Consider the following 27,292-nt stretch of genomic DNA (forward strand, 5'->3'; position numbering starts at 1 on the left):
AGAAGGTCTGATACTGATTGCAAAAAAAACAAGGGTACTTCATTTTGTATGACATGCTCCACGTTCAAGTTCATCGTGGGCGCAGACTTGCAAGAGCCAATTGGTGAAAGAAGGTGACAACAGAAGGGAGCATGACGACAACACCCTAACAGCCTCCCTGAGTTTCCCCTCGTCTCTAATTTGCCTAGCTGGCGGCTACCTGATTTTATTTATGGTAAGTGACATGATGAGCAGAAATGTGTTGCAGTTAGCAGTTGTACAGGTCAAGACCAGACCAGACTGTTGGAAGAGCCATCCTAGATCTCTCAAACGTACAGCTTTCTTATGCTGCGTGTGTCACTCTAGGGAATTATGTCCAGTTGCAACAATAAAATCTCAATGGCTGCCTTCCATAGCTTTTGTCCTCATCTTGGTGTCTACCCTCCCCTCGCTTCAGAAACTGAAGCTTGGGATGCAGGCACATCAGTGAGGGCTCAGGGTCCAGCAGCAATTGTCTGGACCAACAAAGTCCCACGAGACCCACAATTGCCAAGTCACTACATTTGATTTAAAGGCCCAGGTCATGGTCCCTCAGGCTAAGAAAGATAACCTGGAAATCGATTCAAGGAATACTCTAGAAGTTGGACAAGGCAAGGAACAGATCCTCCTCTGGAGCCTCCAGAAGGAATGCAACCCTGTGGACACCTCAGTTTTAATCCTGGTAGACCCTTTCAGACTCTGACCTCCAGAACTGTAAGATAATAAATTTGTGTTGTTTTATGCCACTAAATGTGTGGTGATTAGTTATAGGAGCAATAGGAAACTGAAACCCAGGACTCTGGATGTAATGTATCCCAGACCACCTCATTTTGTAGATAAGGAAAGTGAGACCCAGGGAATTTGCTAACTTTCACAAAATTGCGTGGCTAGTGACCAATAGCCACTGATGACTTGGAGCAGTTCGCCGATGCTAAACCCAAAGCCCTTTGAGTGTATTAATTCACTAAATCATCAGCATGACCCTAAGGCAGCAGCTCTTGTTCTTATCCTCATTTTACAGATGAAGAAACTGAGGTACAGTGATGTTAAAGTCATGATGCTACTAAGAGTCTGCACCTGGGCACTGCAGCTTTGGAAAGTACTCCCTTCACCTCTAGGCATAGTGCCAATTGGACGAGGAGTACTCCCACACTCTACCAACCCCTAAAGAATTATTTTTTTTAATAAATTAATTTTTATTTTTATTTTTTGCTGCGTTGGGTCTTTGTTGCTGTGTGTGGGCTTTCTCTGGTTGCGGCGACCGGGGGCTACTCTTGATTGTGGTGCACGGGCTTCTCATTGCAGTGGCTTCTCTTGTTGCAGAACACGGGCTCTTGGCGCGCCGGCTTCAGTAGTTGTGGCACGCAGCCTCAGTAGTTGTGCCACGCGAGCTCTAGAGTGCAGGCTCAGTAGCTGTGGCACACGGGCTTAGTTGCTCCAGTGGCATGTGGGATCTTCCCGGGCCAGGGCTCAAACCCGTGTCCCTTGCATTGCCAGGATTCTTAACCGCTGCACCACCAGGGAAGCCCCACTAAAGAGTTATTTTACCTTTATCTCATTTCATCTCCACAACCCCATGGGGTGTGCAGGTTATTTCCATTTTAAGACGAAGAAAACAAGGCACAGAGACTAAAGCATACCTCTAGTTATTTGCGATTATGACCCTCCCAACCCCCCTCTCTTGGCAGTTTTGCCTCAGTGGCACCATGAGGGATACAAAAGATAGAGGGCAGAGTTTCTGCCTTCTGCAAGCTTATGGATTATCTTGGGCTAAATTTGGTAACGTGAATGTCACTTTTTCCAGCTCCGACCTCTTGGCAAGACTGTTCCTGAGGCTTTGATCAATAACTGCTGTCTGGAGTAATCTGACATCGCACATTGAAGAGCTTGGAGCAAAGTAAGCGATCAATCATAAACAGCAGTTCCCCTGCCAGGCACAGCGCCCAGGGCTTACGAATTGAGGCTGTGTTTTTATAGCCAGTACAATGTATTTCGTTAGACTGTGTATTTATTTGGGGTGGCTTGAGGAGGGGCTGGCGGAGCTTTGGGGACCAGACTCAAGCTGCCCCAGCCACTCCTCAATGTCACCAATTTCCCATGCAAACCACTGTAGGCTCAGGAGAGGAAGACACAGTTCCTGCCACCAAGAAGCTGACTCGCTATTTGGACGTGCTCATTAAGACAAACCAGCGAACAAACAAAAGCCCTAACAAGTCAGCGCCATCCGGGCATGAGGCGCATGAGAGGCACGGGTGCGTGGGCGCCGGCCCCATCAGTGTGGGTGCAGGAAAGCCTCACAGGAAAATGAGATTTTGAAGCATGAATGGGTGGGTGAGGAGGGAGTGTGATCTCAGGTGGAGAGAAAAGTGTGGGCAATGGGATGGGTGAGAACGTTCAAATAAGCATTTTGAAGACAGTGAATATAGCAGGTCAACCGGTGTAAAGGGCTCGTGCAGGCACAGTAAAGTGCTGATGTTGGTTACCACTGAACCATTCATTTAGTCAACAAATATTTATTGTTCACCTACCCTGTGCCAGGCGCTAGCCTCGGCACTAGAGACCCAGCAGCAAATAAATCATGTGCCCTAAAATGTGACGACTGTTGCCCTGATTTGGGCTCCAGCAGCCCTGCCCCATGTTCCTGGCAGCCAAGCTCTGATCTTCAATCCTGCCTGCAGAGAGGGATCCTCATTTCAGCCATTCTTCCTGCAGACAGATTACACCTGCCCTCCCCCAGCCTCTGACGTGGGGCAGACACAGGAGCCCGGTGATCGGCTCGGCTGGAATAAATTACTGGCCCATCATCTTCATGCATAAAACATGGCACAGGAGGCCTGGGCTGGGCAGCCCAGCACAGCAGCTGCCTTCGGGCCAGTCAGGAGTTAAGGGAAGGAAAGAAAAGGCAAGTTTCAAGATAAAAGAAGTCAACGGAAGCCTTGGATATAAAAAAGGAGAAGAGAGCTTTAAAAAAAAATTTTTTTATACGTCTGGCCTTGACTTCCTGTATTGCGACGAGCACTTTTGCTCTCCAGCCATGAGAAGGTATTAGACCCTCGCTTTGGAACCATGGTGTTACCTTCACGATTGCACTGGATCAGAAACAGGCCATGGAGGGACAGGATCCGGAGGCGGCAGCTCAACCGTGAGTGTCCCGGGGTGTTGCCCGCTCCCCCCAACCCCCCCGCCCCCACCTTCCTTCTCCACACCTTTCCCAGTACACGCATTTATGCCCCTCCTGCAGATCCGCTCCGAGCTTCCCCCCACCCATCTCCTCCTTCATGTCCTGTGCACCCTCTTCAGTGGTCTTAATTTTCACCCATTCCTCCTCTCCCTATTTCCTTCCTACAGCTCTATCCTAATTGGAGGTAACTAAACTCACTTTGTTTCAAGTAGCAAGCAAGAGAGGGCCTCTTTTCTTTATTTCTCCACTTGATGGAAAATACAAATACTTATACCAGTCAAGGGGTTGTGTGGATCGGAACTTTTGTTTATTATGGTGGGGGGGAAAATGCAGTGTCTGAATCAAACAGGTATCGGTGGTGTAGTTAGAATGCGTGAAACTCAAGGATCAGCGAGTCACATTTCCTTTAAGGACCCAATCATATGGTTTCTTAAATTATCAAACTGATACTAAGATTCCCCTTGAGTTGACAGGAACTCTAACCAAAAGTGAGCTTTAATTAAATTAATTTATTTATGATTTATTAAACTATAGTTGATTTACAATATTGTTTTAGTTTCAGATTCTTTTCCATTATAGGTTATTACAAGATATTGAATATAATTCCATGTGCTATACAGGAAACACTTGTTTTTTATTTTATATATAGTGGTGTATATCTGTTAATCCCATACTCCTAATTTATCCATCTCCTTCCTCTCTTCCCTTTAGTGACCATAAATTTGTTTTCTATATCTTTGAGTCTGTTTCTGTTTTGTAAATAAGTTGATTTGTATTATTTTTTTAGATTCCACATATAAGTGATATCATATAATATTTTTCGCTACCTGATTTACTTCACTTAGTATGATCATCTCTGGGTCCATCATGTTGCTGCAAATGGCAATATTTCATTATTTTTTATGGCCGAGTAATATTTCATTGTATATATATACCGCATCTTCTTTATCCATTCATGTGTCGATGGACACTTAGGTTGCTTCCATGTCTTGGCTATTGTAAACAGTGCTGCTATGAACATTGGGGTACACGTATCTTTTCAAGTTAGCGTTTTCATCTTTCTGGATGTATGCTCAGGAGTAGGATTGCTGGATCCTATGGTAGCTCTATTTTTAGTTTTTTAATGAACCTCTACTGTTTTTCATAGTGGCTGCACCAATTTACATTCCCACCAACATTGTAGGAAGGTTCCCTTTTCTCCACACTCTCTCCAGCATTTATTATTTGTAGACTTTTTGATGATGGCCATTCTGACCAGTGTGAGGTGATCAAAAGGGAGATTTTAGTGTTGACGTAATCTGAGAAAGAGAAAGCATTCTAAGATGTATGTGTCAAGACCACTATCCTTCAATAAGTAACAAATTGGTGTGTGTCTGTTGCTGGAAAGGTGTATTTAACTCAGATGTCAGCAAATTCAAATGGTTAGAGGGGCTATGCTGCTAAGTTCAGTGAGCAAAAGGGCTGTTTTCAGGGTGGTAAGGAATAGCTCACTTTCTTCTTATCTCTATCATGGGAAAAACAATAGTGAAACCACGATGATAAATTACAACTGCCACTTGGCCTCAGTCTGAGGAGGCAATAGGGCATGTTGGAGACTGTGGTACATGGGAAAGCACTTGTACAGGAGGGCACCCACCATTCAGTGCCATCAGATTATTTGCATGAGGAATGGGGGTCTGACCGGTGGCCAGATTTCCCAATTTCCCTTTTTTGTTTTTTCAAGGAAAGCAAAAAAATGCTATTTTCTAAGTGAAAGCTCTCAAGCTTAAACATTGGAAATTAATTCTTTAAATTGCAAATATAGCCCATAGGGTGCTCTAACGCAAAATGTGACAGCTGTGGGGCACCAAGCCCTGGTTTAGCTGTTCTCATTAAAAGCCCATCACATAGTTTACTTAAGTCTAGTTGTATGTTGGCAAGCCTTTCTCATGTGTTAAGAGCCCCTGGGGAAGACAGTTAAATTATGATGAATGAGTGGTTTAGGAACATAAATAAACACAGTCTACTAGCTTAGGAGGGCAAGCTGGGCTGGTTGCATTCCAAATGGCACCCCAATACGAGGAACTGCACCCAGCAAAATCATTCCTTAATATAATTGAAGAAGCTCTTAGTACTTTTTTCAGAGTCTCCACCTTATTCATCTGCTTCTTTCAGCTGCACCTACCTTTGACTTTAAATTCCAGTTTTTGTGACACCTCATTTTGTGTTGGTATGAAAACAGTTGTGCTCCCACAGATTTAGGGCAACCTCTCTGCTGTCACTGAGAAAGGATGGAGTGTGATCTGCATTATTGCATACTGTTGGCGGGGTGGGGTTGGCCTTCCCTCTAAAAACAAGAACTTGGGAGAAAGGCCTGCTTCATTGTACTGATTTTGCTTAAATTATGAGACTAAAATCTGGGTACTGTGATACGGTGTCTGCATGGTTTTAATATGAAACAATGATGTGTTAATAAATGTTTAATCCAAGCTTGATGTTCAGCAGGCTAGTCCTGACCTCTCTGGCCTATGTGTCTGAGGAAGGAGGGATTCTGACATTCCTCCAGGATGGTCAAGAGCTCTGCTGTATCAGGGTCAGGGTGAGTTAGAAATAGCAGCAGGATCAAGTGACTTCGTTTGGGGTTGATTTTTCCAACTCATGGAACCACTGAGCATGTTTGAAGGCAGAGAATTAGAGGCTGTGGAAAGGGAGAAAGCATGAAGACACTGAAGAGGGAAGGAACAATGGAGAAGCCTCTCACTGCAGACACCGGCCTGCAAGGCTAGTCCTAGACATTGTTTTTCAATTGCTAAGACTTGTCTTGGATAACTTTTCCCGTCCTCTTTCTCTGAGGCCTTTCTCACAGGTCAGCATCACCTCTGACTTGGAGACCCAAGCGTTGTTGCCTCTTGGGGTTATTCTGTCATTGAGAAAAATAAGTTAATAACCCTTTTTTCCTCAAATATACAAAGTGACCTTGAATGGCCATAGAGGGTATACAATGCCACCACTCACCCTTTCCATGCCTGTGCAGACATTGCTAATCAACCACCGCTTTCTCCATATCTTTCTTTCCCAAGGAGGCCATGCCCAATCTTAGAATCCTTTCCAATATAGTGCTGCTATTTGTAATCAATTATAATTGCCACAACAGTTGAAACCTGGATTTGTTTTTTTTCTATTGCTTCATAACAAATGGTCACAAGCTTATTGTCTTAAAACAACGTACATTAATTATCTCACAGTTTCCATGGATCAGGACACTGGGTATGAAATAGCTGGGTCTTCTGCTCAGTCTCCCAGTGCTACAGTCAATGTGTTAGCCAAGATCACAGTCTCCTGAGGCTCATTGTCTCCTTCCAAGTTCAGTGGTTGTTGGCAGACTTCAATTCCCTGTGGTTGTAGGACTGAGGCCCTGAGCAACTAAAGGCTACCCATTGTTCCCTGCCACATGGCCCTTTCTACAGCATGGTAGTCTGCTTCCTCAAGGCCAACTAGAGAGTATCTGTTGCTGCTTGTAATCTCTCCTTTAAAGGACTTGCCTGATTAGGTCAGGCCCACCCAAGATAATTTCCTTTTTGATTAGTTCAAAATCAACTGATCAAGGACCTTAATTACATCTGCAAATCATTTATTTATTTATTTATTTATTTATTTTTGGCTGCATTGGGTCTTTGCTGCTGTGCATGGGCTTTCTCTAGTTGTGGTGAGCGGGGGCTACTCTTCATTGCGGTGCATGGGCTTCTCATTGCGGAGGCTTCTCTTGTGGAGCAGGGGCTCTAGGCCTGTGGGCTTCAATAGTTGTAGCACGTAGGCTCAGTAGTTGTGGCTCGTAGGCTCTAGAGTGCAGGCTCAGTAGTTGGGGCGCATGGGCTTAGTTGCTCCACGGCATGTGGGATCTTCCCGGACCAGGGCTCGAACCCCTGTCCCCTGCATTGGCAAGCGGATTCTTAACCACTGTGCCACCAGGGAAGCCCTGCAAATTTTTAATATTTACCACATACCAAAACCTAATAATGGAAGTAAAATCTCACCATATTCATGAGTTTTGCCCGTACCTACATAAGGGAATGACACAGAGCATGTGTACCAGGGGGCAGGAATCATGGGGCCATCTTAGAATTCTGCTTACTACAAAACCCAGTTGTCATCCTTGTAATAGAACCTCGATTCTGAGCTACTGGCTTTGTTTTTCTTTTTTACTTTTTATTGTGAAAAAATTTTAAACATACAGGAAAGTAGAGAAAATACTATAATGAATCTCATATGCCCATCTAATTTAACAGTTGTTAACATTTTGCCATATTTGCTTCTTCTATTTTCCTACTGAAATAGTTTAAAATAAATTGCAGGCATTATGACATTTCAACTCTAAATATTTTAGTAAGAGCATCCCTAAAAAATAAGGGCCTTTTTCTACATAACTGCCTAATAAAATTAACAGTGATCCCCTAATATTGTTTAATACATAGTTTATATTCAAATCTCCCAGGCAGAATACAATTCTTAATGTGCTCTCCTAATGCCTGTAAACTCTTACAAAATGCCTGGCACCTAGTGTACTCAAGAAGGTTTGAATTCAATCAAAATTATATTCATATTTTATAATCATGTTAAAGCAATGACTCCCAAAGTCCAGTTTCCCCTAGTCCCTCTCACTTCTTTTCACTGCCAGGGTCTGTAATGAGATATTTACATTATTTACAGTCTATAATAGTGTGGGGTGGAAAATAATGGAACCCAGGTATGAGAGCTGTAATGTGTTACCCTTCTTAGGGATATTCACATTTTAAAAGAGGCCATCAATTAAATACATTGTTTAAATAATAAAATAAAAGATACCAGCAGAGAAAGACCCAAATATGTGATGGCGGGCAGATATCTTGAGGAGAGGCTTATCTGACACCCTGAAAACTGTATCAAGCTGCTTACTGAGACCTCCCCAGGTAAAAAGGGGTCTAGAGAGAGCACAGTGGGCACTTGGCTTTCTGAATGATGACAGCAGTGTCAGGTAGGCACAGATAAGAGGGTGCCCTGTGACCCTTTCTTCCCTTGAATCTGCTAAAGTTTAGGGGTGATGAAAGGGAAGAAAGCCTGGAAAGTGTATAAACTTTGATAACAGGGAGATATGACTTCACATCCTACTTCTACATCTTAGCTCCTGGCCTGTGGGCAAGTCATTCTACTTCCCTGAATGTCTACTTCCTTAAACCCAAAATGGTTGTTATACCGACACCAACCTCGCAGTGTTATTAGGGGGATTATAAACATAAAATATATCAAGTGCCTGGCAAGTGGCAGCGGTAGCTATTGGGATCCGAGAGACTGGTAACGGTAATGGTGACCTTTGGGACAGGATAAAGGGGCTACCGTTGCCACCACCACGCTTTTGGGTTGGGGAAAATGCCGTGCTGGAGAAGGCAGCCCCCTCTTACTCAGATCCTAACATCACCCCACTTCACCCCCATACCCGGCCAGCTTGCAACACACCAGGTAGGAGGCAACCCAGCCCTGCCAGGGGAAAACCACTGGCCCCTGGGGGTGCAGTTAACTCCTGTTCTTCTGGGAAACTGGGGTGAGTGTTTTCCCCAGTGGTGGATCCCCAGGCTGTTTGCAGTACAAGTGAATGCATCCAGGTGACATAGCCCAAGTGGAACTTATTGCTTTGCTGCCTTGAAAGGTGGAACTCCATGTCTGGGGAGAGCTTTGTTGGAGGAGGCTCAGGATGACACCCTCTGTGGACCCAGCTGAAGCAATGGGAATGCGTTCTCTCTGTCCCTGAAAAGACAACAGTGACAAAGCTGATACACGTTTGAGATTTGGGAATGCTGCTGTCTCAAAGATACCACTTGTCACTTCCTTCCCAGTGTTGATGTGACGTGGTTGTCTCGTTCGGCCATTCTCCTGACTCAGTGTGGTGGTGTTCTCCATTGTGATGGGGCAAGAAGGAGAGCCGTAAGCAGCAGTCTGAGTTCCACACACCCATCCCTGGACAGTGGCTGGGAGAGCGGGTGTGATTTTGAAAGGGGGCCCTCCCGGGCTGACGGTTCTCCTACACAAGGAGGTAAGAACCCCACCGGTTATTCCTTACCCGGTGTGGCCTTGGAGTCTTTTCTAAATACCTCTGCGTCTCCAGGTGAAACGGAAGACAAGGGCTGGTGCTGGGCAGGCCCCAGGTAGCCAGGGGCTGATGGATGGAGGAGTGTGCACAGCGCCTTTCCCAGCCTCTTCCAACCGCGCAGGGCCGCCCACTCTGCAGATGGCCCCTGCTCGCCAGAGACCCAGCATCAGCTTACAGAGCAGCCTGCTGACTATCGGTTTTCCGCCCAGCTCACCTGTTATCTGGGGAGGGTCGGCAGACGTGCTGTGGGGCTGGAACAACTCTCACGTTTCTCCTCGGGGCTCCTCCCCTCCGGGATTTTGCACCAGCTTAGGGAAGCCATATGGCTGCAGATTGACCTTTTCAGCCTGGATACAGACACCCAAACGTCCTAGACCACAGCAGAAGCCCTGTTGCTGCCTTTCCTGACTTGCTGCCTCAGTATCTTGCCATTGATCTGACTTAATTAGAATTACTCCCAAATGTCAGATTCCTAGTGCTGCTGTTGCTGATTCAGGCTGGTCTTCTCTGTTTTTGTTTTTAACTGAAGTATAGTTGATTTACAAAGTTGTGTTAATTTCTGGTGTACAGTAAAGTGGTTCAGTTATATATGTATATTCTTTTTCATATTCTTTTCCATTATAGTTTATTATAAGATATTGAATATAGTTCCCTGTGCTATACAGTAGGACCTTGTTGTTTATTTTATATATAGTAGTTTGTATCTGCTAATCTCAAACTCCTAACTTAGCACCCTCTGCCCTCTGCTTTCCCCTTTGGTAACCACAAGTTTGTTTTCTATGTTTGTGTGTCTGTTTCTGTTTTGCAAATAAGTTCATTTGTATCACTTTTTTAGACTCCACATACAAGTCATTTCACATGATATCTGTCTTTCTCTGTTTGGCTTACTTCACTTAGTATGATAATCTCTGGGTCCATCCATGTTGCTGCAAATGGCATGATTTCATTCTTTTTTATGTCTGAGTAATATTTCATTGTATATATGTACCACATCTTCTTTATCCATTCATCTGTCAATGGACATTTAGGTTGCTTCCATGTCTTGGCTATTGTAGATGCTGCTGCTGTGAACATCGGGCTGCATGTATCTTTTCAAATTAGAGTTTTCTCCAGATATGTGTCCAGGAGTGGGATCACTGGATCATATGGTAGCTCTATTTTAAGTTTTTTAAGGAACCTCCATACTGTTTTCCATAGTGGCTCTGTTCTGTCTTACACCCCATGAATCCCTCGCTTGGCTCCTGTTTCCCTTAAAGCCATAAGCTTAAAGATTTGGGAGGAGGTAAGCAAGGGGATCACCCCAAGTGTAAAAAAAAAACCAAATAAAGAAGTCTTTTAGAACATTTCTGTAAACCACGGGTCACATGTTTTCCTAGGTTCCAGTCTAGCCACCCGCTAAAGTCGCCCGTGAACAGCCGCAGCCCAGACAGCAGGCAGGCTGGCCCCCCAGGGCCTGCGTTTCTCCACGGTTCTGCATCCTGTTTACCAGCTGTTCTGTCAATTACCGAGAATTTGACTGTATTTTGTTTAGGGAGCCTAGTATTCATACTGGTGTAAGAGTTAGTTATATAGCTTCCAACACGACATTACCTGTTTTCTCATCAACCAGAAGATTAATTGCTTTCCATAGAAGCCTTACCCTCAGCCTTCCTGCCTGAGTGATTGAGTCCCAGAGGGCTACTTCCAAATGCCCCATTCCAGCTTATACTGTCAAGGATTAAAAAGCATGGGAAACCCGAGAAAGGGAGATACTTTGAATAATTCAAGGGGGTTCTGTTGGTTGAGAAAGTGCTCTCTTTGTATGTACATCGATCTGGACAGATATTTTAGCCATCTCCAGCCAAGGACGGACAAAAGAGAGGGTGTGGAGGGAAAGGGGAAGGAGAGGAAGAAGAAACAAATTCGAACACAACTAACTGAAATTAAAAAGGACGAAAACAGCAGCGGGATTGGAGGACTCAGAGCTTGGTGGCGGGTCTTAAAGCCTTCAATCCTCAGATTGGCTCTTGGTGGACAGATCTAAAGAGCCCAAAAGTTAACCACTGGAATAACAACTTGGACTCTGGTTGGAAGCAGAAAATTACCAAAGTAGCAAATTTTCTCAGTAGCATTAAGCCACTGTATTCCATTGGGGGGAAGGAGGGTCTTAGGGGATAGGAACCATCTGGAAATATGTTAGCCTAAAAACAAGCCACTCTGTGAATACCAGTTTTTCTATATCAAGATCCAAGAAACTGTTTAACTGCACAGGAATATGTGCGTATGTTTGTGTACACATACACAGACACACACACAGACACACCCCAGTTGTCAAGAATGTGATGACTGTGAGCTTGGGCTGCGGCACTAAAAAATAAATGTCTTTAGTTTGTTTTGATCTGATACAAAGCTATTATGTCTTTGTTGTATAAAACTCAAACAATTCAGAAACACATAAGAGAGAGAGGGAAAGTCATCTAGAATTCCCAGCCCCCTCATTGTACAGCATAGTGCTCCCATTTCTTTTTCTAAAACGTACTCAATATATTATTTTCATAGGCTCTGTTCTGCAACTTGCTTGTTTCACTTAACAACATAACTTGAATACCTTTCTGACAGTCAATGGCCATAAATATCTTTAGACTGGATCCATACAGCCAAATTCAGATGGAGGCCTGCAGAGTTTGGGCAGTTTAAATGTATCTAATCTGATTCACTTATTCCTGAAAAAATTATTATAATTATAAAAGTGGATTGTATTGGATGGGGACTGAACTGTTCGCTTAATTATTCACATAGCCTGGGTGTCTCTGACTCTCCAGCCGTGCCGTGCCGGCCTCTCTGTACTCAGATGGTAAGGAGGAGTGTTTAAAAGGCCAGGGTAATCAGGAGAGGGTTTATGTATCTACCTTCAGAAAACTATCCCACACACAGTCCTTGAAGGGTAAATCTTTTCATCCCCCACCAAAATGAAGGGTGATTTGGGAACAAGACCATTCCCTATCCCATTGCAGGTTGGTGCCCTTGGTGCCTGGTTCCCAAGGCACCAGGATGTCCTTGTGCTTAGGGGTGGGTAGCTTGGCACTTAGCTCCATCATAGAATGGAGTGAGAAGAGGCATCTTAAACCTGAGCCTGCACCCAAAAAGAGTCCGGCAAGATCAAGAAAAAGAGTCTAGGATATTTGCTAATAACTCTTTGAATTGCTGCTGCCCAGAGCTTTGTTCCCTGAGGTTTTGTGTACGAATAGAGTCAAATTAATCCAATCCTTCAATTTTCAAGCAAGTAACAAAAACCCATAAAGGACTTACTTGCTAATATTGTGTTAATGGGAGGATAGCAAATTCATGTAAATGAGCCTGCAAATAATCTCAAGAGATTTCCCCCCTGTGGACCAAGAGGAAGCTTTGCTTCTGTCAGGATGGTTTCAAAGGGAGAGAAAGGATGCTCTTTTGAGTTATCAGAAACGATGAAAGCCATTTTGTGGGCCTGCAAGCACCCTCTAAATGGTACAGATGATGAAGGGATGTGTTAGATGTATTTTTTAATGTTTTCCGAGATTTCACAAGCAACAGTTTTTATATAACAGAAAAGTTAGAAGGATTATAGAGGGAACATCCATATAACTACTACCTAGATTCTACCACTAATATTTTATTATACTTGCTGTATCTTATATCTACCCATATATCCACCCCTCTATCAATCTATCAATAAATCTTATTTTTAATGCTTTCAAAGTTAGTTACAGACATCCATACACTTCACTCTAAACACTTCAATATGTATGTCATTTAATCTTTGTTACTGGTTCTTTAAAAATATTTAGTCAAGTTTTTTGAGGTTTAATTTACATAGAGTACATTTTTTAAAAGAGCACTTTTACTTTTTAGTGTACAGTCCTGTGAGTCTTGGCAAACACCTATGGTTGTGTAACTACCACAACAATCAAGATATGAAAAGTTCCACCACCTCAAACATTCCCTCATGCTCCTTTGTAGTCAAGCCAGGCCTTCGTCAACTAATGGTCTGCTTTCTGTCCTTATAGTTTTGCCTTTTTCAGAATGTCTTACAAATGGAGTCTATAACCTGTAGCCTTCTGAGTATGGCTCCTTTCATTTAGCATAATACATTTGAGGTTCATCCATGTTGTTGCATGCACCTTTGTGCATCTTCATTGCAGAGTAGTATCCATTACTGGATGTATTTTTATAAGGTATAATCATGTGCAGGTGGTAAGATCTCTCATCATCAAAAAGCATGGGCAAAGAGCGATCACCAGAGTGGAGAGCCCCTGAGGTCTCCATGGTCCTCATGGCTCTGTACCTGTCTTGGGAATCTCTAGGCAAATCAAGGACAAGGAACCTCTCTGGGGTCCCAATGTGCCTCATCTGTGCCCTGGGAATATTAGTGGGAACTACTCAGGGATACTTTATTCAATCAGCACTAAAGGATTATGGTTCAGAAGGTAGCAACCCTACATTTTTTTTCTTTGACATTGTATGTGATTGCAGAACCTGTACACAAGTCAGGGATTGTTCCTCCCAATGTGAGACCCAGACTGATGTAGAAGAGCAGAGGCCAGGGGAGGCAGGAGAACCAGGACGGGAGAGAGGGAAGAGCCGTTCTCTAGTGGAGGCTGTGCTGGCCCTGACAAGCTATGACACAGTCACAGAGGAGCCAGGAGTCCTGCTGGGGTTCAAGAGCTTTCTGGCTGCCTTGTTCTTACTCTCTCCGTTTTCTTTCCCTAACTCAAGTTAAAATTCTGTGTTTTGCATCTAAAATAATAACATCCAGCACACAGAGAGAAAAGAGTGAAAGAACATCTTGATTTCTTTAGGAAATCATGTAGTTTAGTTTTATGCTTCTAGTACAGCTTTGAGCTGAGCAGCCCACACACCGTTATCATTCTCCCAAAGGACAAGGAATCGACTTCCTTCTGTTTCCTCCACAGCTGAAATGAAGCTGTGTGGTTTTTAAGATGAGAAACTTAATCTTCAGGGAGAGACTACATATTTTTCTGTTCACCCTCACTCCTAATGTGGACTCCATTTCAGTATCATCTGAGAAGGTGATGGGGGGCGGTGAGATGTGAGTGTCCCCGCCAAGGGCATGGGATTTGTTTCCAGATCTTGCCTCTGAGCATCTGGGAGACATCAGTCAGACCACTCACCCTCTCCATACATACATAAAAAAATTCTTTTTTGCCCAGGCCAGGAGTTTGCACTTGGTTTCTTGTGCACCCCTTCTTACATCACCTCTTCAGGGGTAACCGCTTCCAGGATTCTGCTGCCTCCAGCTGTACTAGGAAATGATGTCCCCCTCCGTCCTAGACACAGCCCAATTCTCACCTTTCCTCTTCCCACATCAAACCAAACTCACTGCTTCCCGTCACTCCTCACTTATCGGGGGACAGAACTTGTGCCAGGCACTATGTGAGTCATTCCTTTTTTTTTTTTTTTTAGGGAATTCCCCATCTTATTATTATTATTTTTTTTTTTTTTTTTTTTTTTTTTTTTTTTTTTGCGGTAGGCGGGCCTCTCACTGCCGTGGCCTCTCCCCTTGCGGAGCACAGGCTCCGGAGCACAGGCTCAGCGGCCATGGCTCACGGGCCCAGCCGCTCCGCGGCACGTGGGATCCTCCCAGACCGGGGCACGAACCCGTGTCCCCTGCATCGGCAGGCGGACTCTCAACCACTGCGCCACCAGGGAAGCCCTTATTATTATTATTATTTTTTAATTAATTTATTTTATTTTTGGCTGCGTTGGGTCTTTGTTGTTGCACGCGGGCTTTCTCTAGTTGCGGCAAGCGGGGGCTACTTTCCGTTGCGGTGCGCGGGCTTCTCATTGCAGTGGCTTCTCTTGTTGCGGAGCACGGGCTCTAGGCACACGGGCTTTAGTAGTTGTGGCACGTGGTCTCAGTAGTTGTGGCTCGCGGGTTCTAGAGCGCAGGCTCAGTAGTTGTGGCTCACGGGCTTAGGTGCTTCGCGGCATGTGGGATCTTCCCAGGCCAGGGCTCGAACCCATATTCCCTGCATTGGCAGGCAGATTCTTAACCACTGCGCCACCAGGGGAGCCCTATATGAGTCTTTCTTTCACTTAATCCTCCTCCAAAACCCTACGAGTTTGGTCACTGTACCATTTAGCAGGTGAGGACTTTGAGGCTCAGAGAAGTTAAAGGATTACTAAGTAGCAAAACAGAGCCAGGATTCAAAGTCATTTCTGTACAAGTCCAAAGCAATTTTCACGGCAAGAAATTTTATCTCCAGGACTCAATCCCAAATCAGCTGCCTCCCAGTCTAGCAGTTTTTCCAGCTTCCTGTACTGTCTATTCAGAAAATCCATCTTACCATGCTTCCCCAAATATCAAAATGTGGGCCCAGTTGAAATGCACACAGCTCTGGGAGTCTCCTAAAGGTGGATTCCAGGGCTAGCAATGTCTGACAGCAGTCAAAGAGATATTTGGTGTCTGCTGGGAACAGTATCTTCCAATGCTGTGCTACACGCACAAGTGTTTGAGAAATATACAGAAGGAAAATGCTAACCAAATGTTAAAATCTGTATGGAATATCTACCCTGAGTCCCTGGATTCTTTTCTGTGCCAGACGGGCCCACCACGAGGCCCACTCAGAAAGAAACCTGAACACCCAGGACCCTTGGGCTCAGAGCTAGTGCCTGTCTTGGCCAGACAGCGCCCCCTGTCTTCTCCAAAAGCAACTGAAAGCAGACACACACAACCCCACCTCCCACCTCGCCCCGCCCCGCCCCGCCTTCCCCTCCACGACCTGAAGCATCGCTGCCTCCAGGGTCCCAGCCCCATTTAGTGATCCCTTGCCCCAGGGAACTTGCCTGTTCCCAACTGTTAAGTGAGTTTCCCATCCTGGTGGTGGCTTCTGACCATTGTGCCTCCCCACGTGGCACTGCCTCCGAGCCGAGTTGAAGCGCAAAGCAGAACAGGGCAAGACCTGAAGTCGCACCAGGATGTGGTGACCCACACCCAGGGGCCCCTTTCCTCCGCAGCACAAACTCTGTTCAAGGCCGCGCCCACGCTCACAGGAAGATGCCTCCTTCCGTACTCAGAAGGGGCTCCGCTCCTAGTTTGCCATTTGTAACGTGGCCATCGGGAGCCTGGTGACCCATTTACTGACGGAGCTGGGACGATGTATGCCCTCCGTTCTGCGCCGAGCAGGGAGAAACAGAAACCCCACACTGCACATCTATATTTGAAGTCTGGACACTGACCCTCCCGCAGAGGTCACGCTCGTAGACTTTCCTGTCTGACCTTGGGGCTGAGTTCATACGTCACGGTTGCACTCCTCCTCTCTGGACCCGCCACAGGCTGGGCCACTGACCAGCCCCGTTACACCGTGTGCTTCCTCGCGTTTCTAGGCTCTTGGGCTGCACCGGGAGGGTGGAATCCACCCCTCATAATAGTCCTGAGCATTAAGGAAGATAACACACGTGAAAATATTTTGTCAGCCTGAGGAACCATTCAAATATCTCTGTTCTTAGTCTAGCAGATTAGAGTATGCCTTTAAAATTTAATTTTTTCTATATTAAAAATATAATTTATCAGGAAGTCCTTCATGGGCTTTTACTCTTCTTTTAATATTTGAAAATTTGAACACTTGCTTACGGGAGACTGGCAGACCCAAAAAGTGCCGTTTGCCTGAGTGGTTCCTTTTGGCCTTGCTGTGTCAGGACTTGTGGGGCGCCCTGGGGCCAGCTCCGGGCCCACATCTCAGCAGCCATGGAATGGATGGACAGAGCAAAGACAGACAGACCTGCCTCTTGTTGCTCTCTGCCCCCACTGGAGAGCAGGTGTGTTATTTATTTCCTCCAGGCCTTCAGCCTCTTATCTCCTGCCAGCTTCCGTCCAGAGGGAATTCCTGCTCCATATCTCAGGATTTTTCTGTTTATTCTCTTCAAAATTGTCAGGGTCTTGCATTTAAGACCACTGTAATCTCCATTGTACGGTGAAGGGTCACCAAGTCAAAGAAATAACAGGGGAGTTCATATTCTAAATTCATACAAATGATTTCTTTAAAAGTATACATTAATTTTTTTCCCTTTTAAAAATGGACAGAAAAAGAAAAGAAAAATGTACAGCAATTCAAAATAGAGTAACAAAAGTCACGCCTCCAGAAATTCTGAGGCTTCTTGTTTTTCAGGAGAAACAAGGATTTATAATTAGTGTCACCGTTGTTTACATACTGACCTTCCAAAGTGCTTTAGAAGATTAATCTCTTCAATCTACCCTTCAGTCCCTTATTTTTATCTGCTAAGCAAAGGTAGACTTTAGCCTGTCTTTATGTGAATTGTCATAAACTGAACTAGTGAGACCTGAAATAATGAAACTCAACTCTCCTTTCTACATGTGGTGAAATGCATACCTATATAAATATCTAAGAAAGATGTACTAACAGCCAAATGCAACCAATGGAAGCAACTTCCCTCTTTTCCGCACACAATAGCCCTGATTGATTATACAGCACTGGGAATAAAAAACCCCTTATGTAGCATTTTGTGCTTTTGTTCACCTTTAGTTTTACCTGTAATTAGCATTCATTTGTAAAACTGTCTTTCTGAACACAATCCTTTCAAAAATGGCTCACCTCAGAAAAACCTAGTCTCTGTAACTTTTAATCCCATGCAATTTCTTCAGTTTCTTTTGCTCATGAATACACTTAGAATTTGGCTTCAAAATACCATGAGTTAAAGGACAAATAAAATATCACTTAGAGTCAGAAAGAATCTCATCAATGCATTACAGTCCTTCCATTCAAGCCTGTATTTCAGTCTCCTACAGCTCCGATTCTTGACCTCTAGGTAAATCAACTTCTTATTCTTCCTGAACAAAAATGACTCATGGAGGGACTATGTGAAGGGAACGATTGCTCCTTGAAGTCCAAAATCAGTGTTTCCAGAGCCATGTTGGAATATTCATAGTCATCACATCACAGGAAGTATACCTTTTTAAACCCTGTGTGCATTTTCTTTGGACAAATGTATGGTCTTTTCAATTCCAGCATCTAGTTTTTATTTCAGTCAATTGTATTATGCAAAGAGTAAAAGAAAAACATTTTTTTTTTTGTCCTCAGAAGTTCAGTTTAAATTCAGAAGATCTTTTACTTTTCCCTTCTTCTATGACACAACTATTGCTGGGGTGGGGATGAGGGGAATAAAATGAGCTTCCTTATCGGTTTCTGTCATTTTTTTTAAAGGCCCCATTGCTTTTCCATTTCTAACCCTGAAAGGTCTCATTGTCATGATACCCAGTGTCCCCCTAGCTCTGGCCTCCCAGAGCACTATTGTTCAGTAGATAGTTTCTATATAAATCCAAGGTACTATCTCCAAGTAGCAGAAAATTTAAACAGCACTGGCACTTCTTTGAATTTCTTTGTCTATAAGAACCATAGTGCTAAATAAGTAGAAGCTTTTAAATTACCCTTTTCCGCCTTTGACTATATCTTAGATAAAATTCATAGAACTCGCACCACCCACGTGAACACCAGGACCTGTGGGTGGGAGCGGGCATGAGGCAGAGAGGGCTTCGAGTGCCCATTCAGTGGAGAGACAGACACCCCCATGTACACCTGTGTCCTCCCTGTCCGCTCCCCTTCCCCCGCCCACCTTCTCTTTCTTTCTTGGCTCTTCTTCCCTCCATTTAGTGTGAATATTTGGAGGTTAACTGGGCATGATTACATGTCTCATTACTCACCTAACGATATTTAACCCAGAGTCACAAACTTGGCCTCCGAGAATGTTGTGAACCCAAAAAAGATGGCAACTTCGTTTTTCAAATGTGTAGCTAGAAACATAAAAAATAGCTTTCCATGTCCTAGAGAGACACCGTAGTGGGTTGTCAGTGTAGGGTCAGGCCACTCCAGGACACAGAACTGGAGACCTTCAATCATTCACTCTCTCTGACTGCTCTGAAAATGAGTCTACTGGACAGTGACATTCACATTTCCAAAATTAATTTATACTATACTTGGATTTTCTCTTTTTCCTGTCTCCAACTATCTTTGACAATTAGTAAACAGTTCTCCAAAACTGAGAAATCTTGTTTGGGCTGATTGAAGATACAATATTAGTTATATATGTTATATTAAAAAGAAATATATTGCCCTTCAATTGTGGATGACTAAACAAACTGTGGTACATCTAGACACGGAGATACTACTCAGCAAAAAAAAAAAGAATGGTTACATGCAACCACATGGATTGTTCTCAAATGCATTATGCTAAGTGAAAGAAGCCAGACTCCAAAGGCTACACACTGTATGATTCAACTTACATGACATCCTGGGAAAGGCAAAACTATAAGGACAGAGAACAAATCATTGGTTGCCAAGGGCTGGACGGAGAGGTTGACTACAAAGAGATCTGAGGGAACTTTTTCTGTATGATGGAACTCTTCTAAATCTTGATTGTAATGGGGGTTACACTATCATATACATTTGTTAAAACTCATAGGACTGTACACTAAAAAGGATGAATTTTACTCCATGTAAATTATACCTTAAAAAGTATCTAATCCCATTAAATTTATGGGTTTATTTCTATATAGTTACAGAGCATTTTTAAAAGTCTAATATGTAGGTCCCCTTGCCACCAACCTTCATTATAATCCAATTATTTGATTCAAAGAATTAAGGTATGTAGGGTGGCTATTTCGTATAATAGGATAGATTTCAGTCTGGTCCCTTACCAACTCATGCTATAGACAGACTCCCCAGCCAAATGCTGGGACCCTTCACAGTCTTGCCATATGTGCCACGACCTTTCGCCCATAACTCCCCCACCTGATCCCTCTTATCAGGCAGGGCTGTCTCCCCACAGCCTCTCTAACGCCCAGAGCTCATCCCTCCGTTCAAGGTTTTTCCCATGTAGTCGCCTGTCCAGGAATGCTTTCCTTTTCCCTCTCTTCTTCCTCCTCTTCACCTCCCTTCCATCATCAGTAAACACCCAGAAAATGAGCACTATTCTAGGTACAAAGGAAACAAAGGATAAACTAGATATGAGTCTTATCCCCAAAGAGCTAACAGGCTAGTCATATAGGTCCAGGAAATAGGGTTTATGCAACATGCTAAAAGTGTTTTGACAGAATTATTTGTCAATTTTATTTTCTTTTAGCTCATCAGGGTTATCCAATCGACATTGAATACTTTAATAAGTAATTCTTGGTAATAAGAAGGGAAAGCAGAAACTAAGGGCTTAATAAGTGGTTTGGACCAGAGGTTGTCAGACAGCTAGACATTAGGATGTCAAAAATTAGAAATTGTCCGTATCAAGAAGGCAACTGGTGGGAGGAGATGTCCTGTGGAAACCCGTTACAAATGACAGACACATCCATCTTAATCTATGTTGATGTGTCTCATTCACATTAAGAATCAAGCTGAAATATCAGATTGACTCATTGGATAGCACAGGGGAAATTGACTGTTGGAGAACGTAGTTAATTGCAATGAGGGAAAATATAACATACCTCCCGTATGTTGCATTTCGAAGTCAGCTCAGTTCTATATTCATTCTTGAACTAAGTCAGAATGATCTTTTTTTTTTTTTTTTTTTAATGTTGAGCCTTCTTTTAATTTATTTATTTTTACTTTTGGCTGTGTTGGGTCTTCGTTTCTGTGCAAGGGCTTTCTCTAGTTGTGGCAAGCGGGGGCCACTCTTCATCGCGGTGTGCGGGCCTCTCACTGTCGTGGCCTCTCTTGTTGCGGAGCACAGGCTCCAGACGCGCAGGCTCAGTAGTTGTGGCTCACGGGCCTAGTTGCTCTGCGGCATGTGGGATCTTCCCAGACCAGGGCTCGAACCCGTGTCCCCTGCATTAGCAGGCAGATTCTCAACCACTGCGCCACCAGGGAAGCCCCAGAATGATCTTTTGGTTAAGGGGAAAAAATGTGCTTTCTTTCTTGCACAATTACCACTAACAAAAAAGGACATTTACTTTGGTTTATTATTCAAAGAATAACAAATCAGTGTTACTCACAGGCAAATTTCAATACTAGCTGCTTTTAGATAAGATCTACTGTGATACATATTATTGGAGATCATTTGTAAAATAAAGTACAAAGGAGACATAAAAAATTCTGTAATCCACCATCTAGATAGAACTATTATTAACACTTTGAAGTATGTCTTCCTAGACTTCTGTTTACAAACATTTTTGTATAAAATAATTGGGGTAATATTATATAAATAAGATTTTGATAATCTTCTTTCAATTAATATAATACCATAAAAATGTCCCCATGATAATAAAAATTCCTCAAAAACTAGATTTTTCACATGGTAGCTATATTTCATCATACAAATGTATCAAAACCTATTGACATCACTTTCTAATTGTTCACCAGAATTAACATCTTTCTACAATTATTATCTATACCTCTGATCATCTTCATAGAAAAGATTTCTTTAAGTATGATACTAGGGTATAAATCAAAGGTTATAAATATTTTTAAGTCTCCTGATACATACTGCCAAATTGCCCTCCTTGAAAGTGGTAACAATTTATCCCGAGAGTGTAACAACTTTACAATTTAGCTTTGCTACCTATTAGGGTATTTGTGTTAAAAATATACACATTGGTCAAAAGTGGTACAGTTTGGACATCAAGAAGAATAATGCCTGCTGATGGTTGAAATACATTAAATATGTAAAAATCTTGAATTCATAATGAAACACACACAAGCATTGACCACCTTTGGAAGTTTCTAGGACACTAATTTATTATCCTAAAAATATGGGGGTTTTGGGGGGTTTTTTTGCGGTACGCGGGCCTCTCACTGCTGTGGTCTCTCCCGTTGCGGAGCACAGGCTCTGGACGCACAGGCTCAGCGGCCATGGCTCACAGGCCCAGCTGCTCCGCGGCATGTGGGACCTTCCCGGACCAGGGCATGAACCCGTGTCCCCTGCATCGGCAGGCGGACTCTCAACCACTGTGCCACCAGGGAAGCCCTAAAAATATGTTTTAAATAAATAAATCACACATTTTTCCTTTCTTCCCTGTATGAACTGTACTTCAAACTAAGTAAATAGATCATGAGGGAATCACAGCTAATAAATGTAGAAGGAATAACCGAATTTGTAAAATTACCATTTTGCAATTCTCATGAAATAATGGATAGAGACAGTGATCATCGGTGGACGTCTAAACTATCAATGAGAAGTTTTGGGGGAACTTTATAATGTAGGGATCCAGCTGACATCACATGAACCCACCAACTGATCTTAACATCATAGCTGGTCATTAGTGCCTGGGGCTTTGATGGAAATAGGAAACATACAGCATCACCTACGAGTAGTCTTACCAAAAAAAAACTGAACTGGAATCTAATCAAGATCTCATCTAATCTAAACCTTATAAACTACTAGTTTATAGGCAACAAGGAATAGAGGAACAAATTAAGCCACATTATGAGGAAGTAATCAGCCCAAACTAGAATGCGGAAAATTATACAGGACAAATTTTCAACCAATAAATAGTGTTTGTTGGCTAAAATGCTGGGGATGAAATTAGTGCTGGGGGTGATGAAGGGAAGTTCTGTGCAGAAGAATCCCTGCTTTAAAAAAAACTGGAGGGCTTCCCTGGTGGCGCAGTGGTTGAGAGTCCGCCTGCTGATGCAGGGGACACGGATTCGTGCCCCGGTCCGGGAAGATCCCACATGTCGCTGAGCGGCTGGGCCCGTGAGCCATGGCCGCTGAGTGTGCGCGTCCGGAGCCTGTGCTCTGCAACGGGAGAGGCCACAACAGTGAGAGGCCCGCGTACCGCAAAACAAAAACAAAAGCAAAAAAAAAAAAAAAAAACTGGAGAAAAAGTAACAGAATAAGAAATTCTTATTACACAGTGGAAATCCAATATAGTCCAATGAGTACTATATACAAACTCTCTTTTTTGGTGGTAGATTATTCTGTATATTATTGATGGTAGATTATTCTGTATATTATTGAGTTTGCTTCAACCAGAATTCTAAATGCTTTCTCTGTTTCTGATTTTCTGGGAACATGTATTGTTTGCTATTTTAACGTAAAACATTAATACGAAGCCTTCTGAGCTAGTCAAGATTTCTTACTGTGTTTGAAATAACAAGCCTAATTCAAACATTTAGGGTAGTGACCACCAGATGGTGCCACTTGATAGTTTTTCTCAACCCAACATAAAACATTTCTTCAGAAATTAATAGAAAGAAGCAAGGACCTAACACATTATCCCCTCATATAATTTTTCTAGAAAACCATAGCTCCTCATTAAGTAATTTTGTATAATGATCAATTTTTAACTTACTGGCAAACCTAAATCTCTGTTATGGGTCCTTGTCACTAAACACAACTGTCATTTAAGGATTGTTCAACTAAACTTTTTTTTCTTAAGGAGAACATTTAGCTTTCTCTCACCTTTGGAGTTTTCTCAGGATTTATGTATATTTGACAACTTTATTTCCTACTTTACAGTAATGAAATTACATTTCTTTCTTCCCTATTAGAATGTGAGCTTCTCGGGGACAAATATGATTTTATTTCTCTTTGTAATTTTGTGCTTGGCAATGTTTCGTTCCTGGTAGATGCTCAGCATATGTCCACAGAAAGAAATGATAGAGTCAGGAAGGGTATGAAGTGCACCTGTGAGTTTACATTTTACAATTCTGTCTCCTACCCGTCGTTACTATCTTTCTTACCAATATGGGATATTCTTTCCACTTCTCCAAGTAATAGCTCTTCTGGCTAAATCAGTTATAATTGTCGTCTACTACATAGTGGTCTGCAGAGAAAAAGCAATAAGTAAGCACTACCACACACTTGTGTCGGCACCTTGATTTTTTTCAGTACCAACAAGTCTTTATGCATTCATTGTATTTTTTCAGGGTAAAAAGAGAGGAGAGGGAGAGAGTTGGCATGTTTTACAAAATGACAGAAGGGACAGGAAGTACCCAGTAGAGTGAAATCAACTATTAAGTACATATCCTCCAGTCATGGGGTCAGGAATGAAGGGAAAGAGAAGGGAATGACCAGACATACTTTTCCATCCTCTCGCCATTCCTCCCTCACCATAAATTCAAAAATTTTGGTTTCTAGTAGTAAACATAGTGGTACATTCATTTGCCTCCTATTTTGTGGCCACTCTGACATAAGTTTCTTGCAGCCATATAAAAATTCCTGAATGACATATACATATTCATCTTCCTTTTCTCAGTCTCCCACCCCCACTTTTTAAGCCCTGACACCCCTCTGCCCCCACGTCTCTCTACCCTAGATTGGAGATTAAATAGGTTTGGTCCATCCAAGTATAGTAGAACGTGTGTTTCATGTGAATTACAGCAAGAAATTGTACTTGACCAGGAGGATTGGGCAAGAGGGTAGCAGTGGTCCCAGTTTCTTCAGATTTTCCACACAAATGGTTCAGGAATCATCACAAGATACAAATATGTATGTTTATGTGGATTGGTGGGGGGACACACCTTGTTTTTTGAAGTTTTAGTTTCTTTCTAATCAGTGGTTTCTCCAGCAACACACTTCTAAGTCACTGAATCATATTTCTTGAAAAATAATTGATTTTTAGTTTCAAAACCAGATGCTGCTCCACCATGGCAGCTTCTCATGAAAGAATCCTTAATTCTATAAACAATTTTAGAATATCAGTAAATGGAACTAAACTGTTTTAAAATAGAATTATATGATAGCTTCCTCACTCCAATAAACCAGTCATTTTCTTGGGTGTTGGATTATTACATTTTTGTTACTGTGGTAGTCAGAATAATGGCCCCTTAAAGAAGTCTTCTCCAATCCCTGCAACTGGTTGTATGGCAAAGGGGAATTAAAGTTGCAGATAGAATTGATGTTGCTAATCACTAACCTTAAAATACGAAGATTATCCTGTATTATCTAGGTGGGTCCAATGTATTCATAAGGGTCCTTATAAAAGGGAGCTGGAGAATCAGAGTCTAAGGGAAAGATTGAAGATACTGCTTGGCTGGCTTTGAAGATGGAGGTTGGGTCCACAAGCCAAGGAATGTGAGTGGCCTCTAGAGACTAGAAAAGGCAAGGAAAAGGTTTCCCCTTAGGGCTTCCAAAAGAAAAGCAGTCCCACTGACACCTCGATTTTAGGATCTCTGACTTCCAGAATAAATTTCTGTTGTTTAAGCCACTAAATTTGTGGTAATTTGTTATAGCAGCCATAGGACCCTGATACAGTCACCAAATACTTAAATTCAATCCATGTCTTCCCTTGACATTATGAAATTACTTATATGTGTAGCTCATCCTACTTGTTGACAACCCTTATTACTTACAGGTTTTAAGCAGAAATGTGTGTTTTAAGTATACTACTAGTAACCAAAATATCAATTTCAACTCCCCAAAGAACTATTCCTATCATGAAGCCATCTAAATACTTTACAGTAAATTTAGTTTTTCTTTTGAAACCAATGCAAACGCATGGGGCTTTGCCAGTGTCCACACTTCCTCTCTCTTTTGGTTTCTGCATTCCCATCTATCACTAAACTGACAGGGGTTTACTGGACTCCTACACTGCAATCAATCACCATTATCCTGAATTAAAACACAAGAATGGCAAATCACAACCCCGGCCCTCCAGGAGTTTACTATTTGGTTACTATTCAATGTCATGACCAGATTAAAGAACAAGTAAGAGCTAAAACCAAGGGCTCTGGTTAGGGGTGAGGGGCATGGCCAGGTGAAACCAGTGGACTGGAAGAGGGGGCACCTGAGTTAAGTCTTAAAGAAAGGACTTAATTTGAATGCACACCAAAGAGAAGAAAAGCTGAAGAGCATCGGCAAGTGTGTGCATGACTGTGAACTCAAAGCCTTTGAGCAGGCAACATAAATAAGTGGGCAGTCTAGGTGTCCGACATTAGAGAGTAGAGAGGACTGTGGCAAACTACAGAGCTTTTGCTCTGACTAGAAGGTGTTTATTTCATTTTTTTTAACATGGTGCCAGCCTGTATTACCCCAAAAAATGTCTGCCAGCTGACCAGATGCCAGTTTGAAATCTCTGGGAGAGGCAGGCAAATTCTTTAGCTCTTTTTTCCCATAGAACCTATCAGTCTACCATGTCAAAGTGTAATACCTACAGGGTGACACCCCAAGAAGATATATACAATGAGGAGATCTTTATCCCTAGATTCTTTCTGGAATTGTTTTTTAAAGACCCAGAATTAAAATTGAAATCAGTAAATATTTTTTAAGTTACAAGATAGAAAAGCACAACTGAAAGGAGACAGTTTGACATTTTAAGGTCAGAGCTTATTTGATGAGTGTTCATGATTATAGGAAGAAAAAGAGTGATGAATCAGTTGAAGGGACTTTATTACCATTAGAAATGGAAGTTTTAGTCATGCATTGCTTGTGAAGCTCACTCCATCTCTAGTTACTACATGTTCCTGGATCCATGACTATTTTGTCATTCAACAATCAAACACTTTATTTGCCTTTCTTCTCTTTCCTCTTCGGTGTTTCAGCAGCAATTAAGTCATGCTGTGGAATGCTTATGCAATAGAAAATGTCATGAAAATTGAACATACAGCTAATTTTACTTCTCGTGAATAGAGCCCCTGTGGTTTCCCTTCAAGGCTAATGGAGGGGATACATTCCATCCTTATTCTCTATTTTAAATCACGAAGATTTACCTAAAAGGTTCCAGCTTCCACTTAGTCTAAATTTTTCATCATTGTGGTTTTATTTCAGACCGTTCCATTCCATTGTTGATGCCATATGCCTCGGGAAGTACTGGAGTGAATAGCTATTTATTGTTTATTTTTAACCTGCGTTTTCAAGAGAAGGCTTTCAAACCATGATTAACCTCGCTTTCTGTAGGCCTGTGAAAGACAACGTCCTCCTCCAGCTCCATTTCCAGTATATAAGCGTGCCCTACAAAACCTCCACAGAAAACTAGGGAAATTTATTTCTGGGAGGAATAAGCAAGAGAGGCACTTCCTTCCCCCCCCACCAATTACTATAATGATGTTTGACATCAATTAGTAAGCAGAGTT

General features: G+C 42.7%; 1 protein-coding gene across 3 annotated transcripts in view; it reads left to right on the forward strand.

Annotated features, from left to right (window-relative positions):
- Positions 1 to 3,084: 3,084 nt before the first annotated feature.
- The window catches only part of RIPOR2 (RHO family interacting cell polarization regulator 2), a gene marked incomplete at both ends in the record, with an annotated part of 214,228 nt that continues 190,020 nt past the window's right edge, over positions 3,085 to 27,292 (forward strand). For all 3 annotated transcript variants that reach the window (XM_079712740.1, XM_079712741.1, XM_079712744.1), the window contains one exon: positions 3,085 to 3,160. In XM_079712740.1, the coding sequence (XP_079568866.1) occupies positions 3,085 to 3,160 (76 nt within the window). The remainder of the gene's footprint in view (positions 3,161 to 27,292) is intronic.

Source organism: Hyperoodon ampullatus (assembly GCF_949752795.1).
Source record: "Hyperoodon ampullatus genome assembly, chromosome: 10".
NCBI lineage: Eukaryota > Metazoa > Chordata > Mammalia > Artiodactyla > Ziphiidae > Hyperoodon > Hyperoodon ampullatus.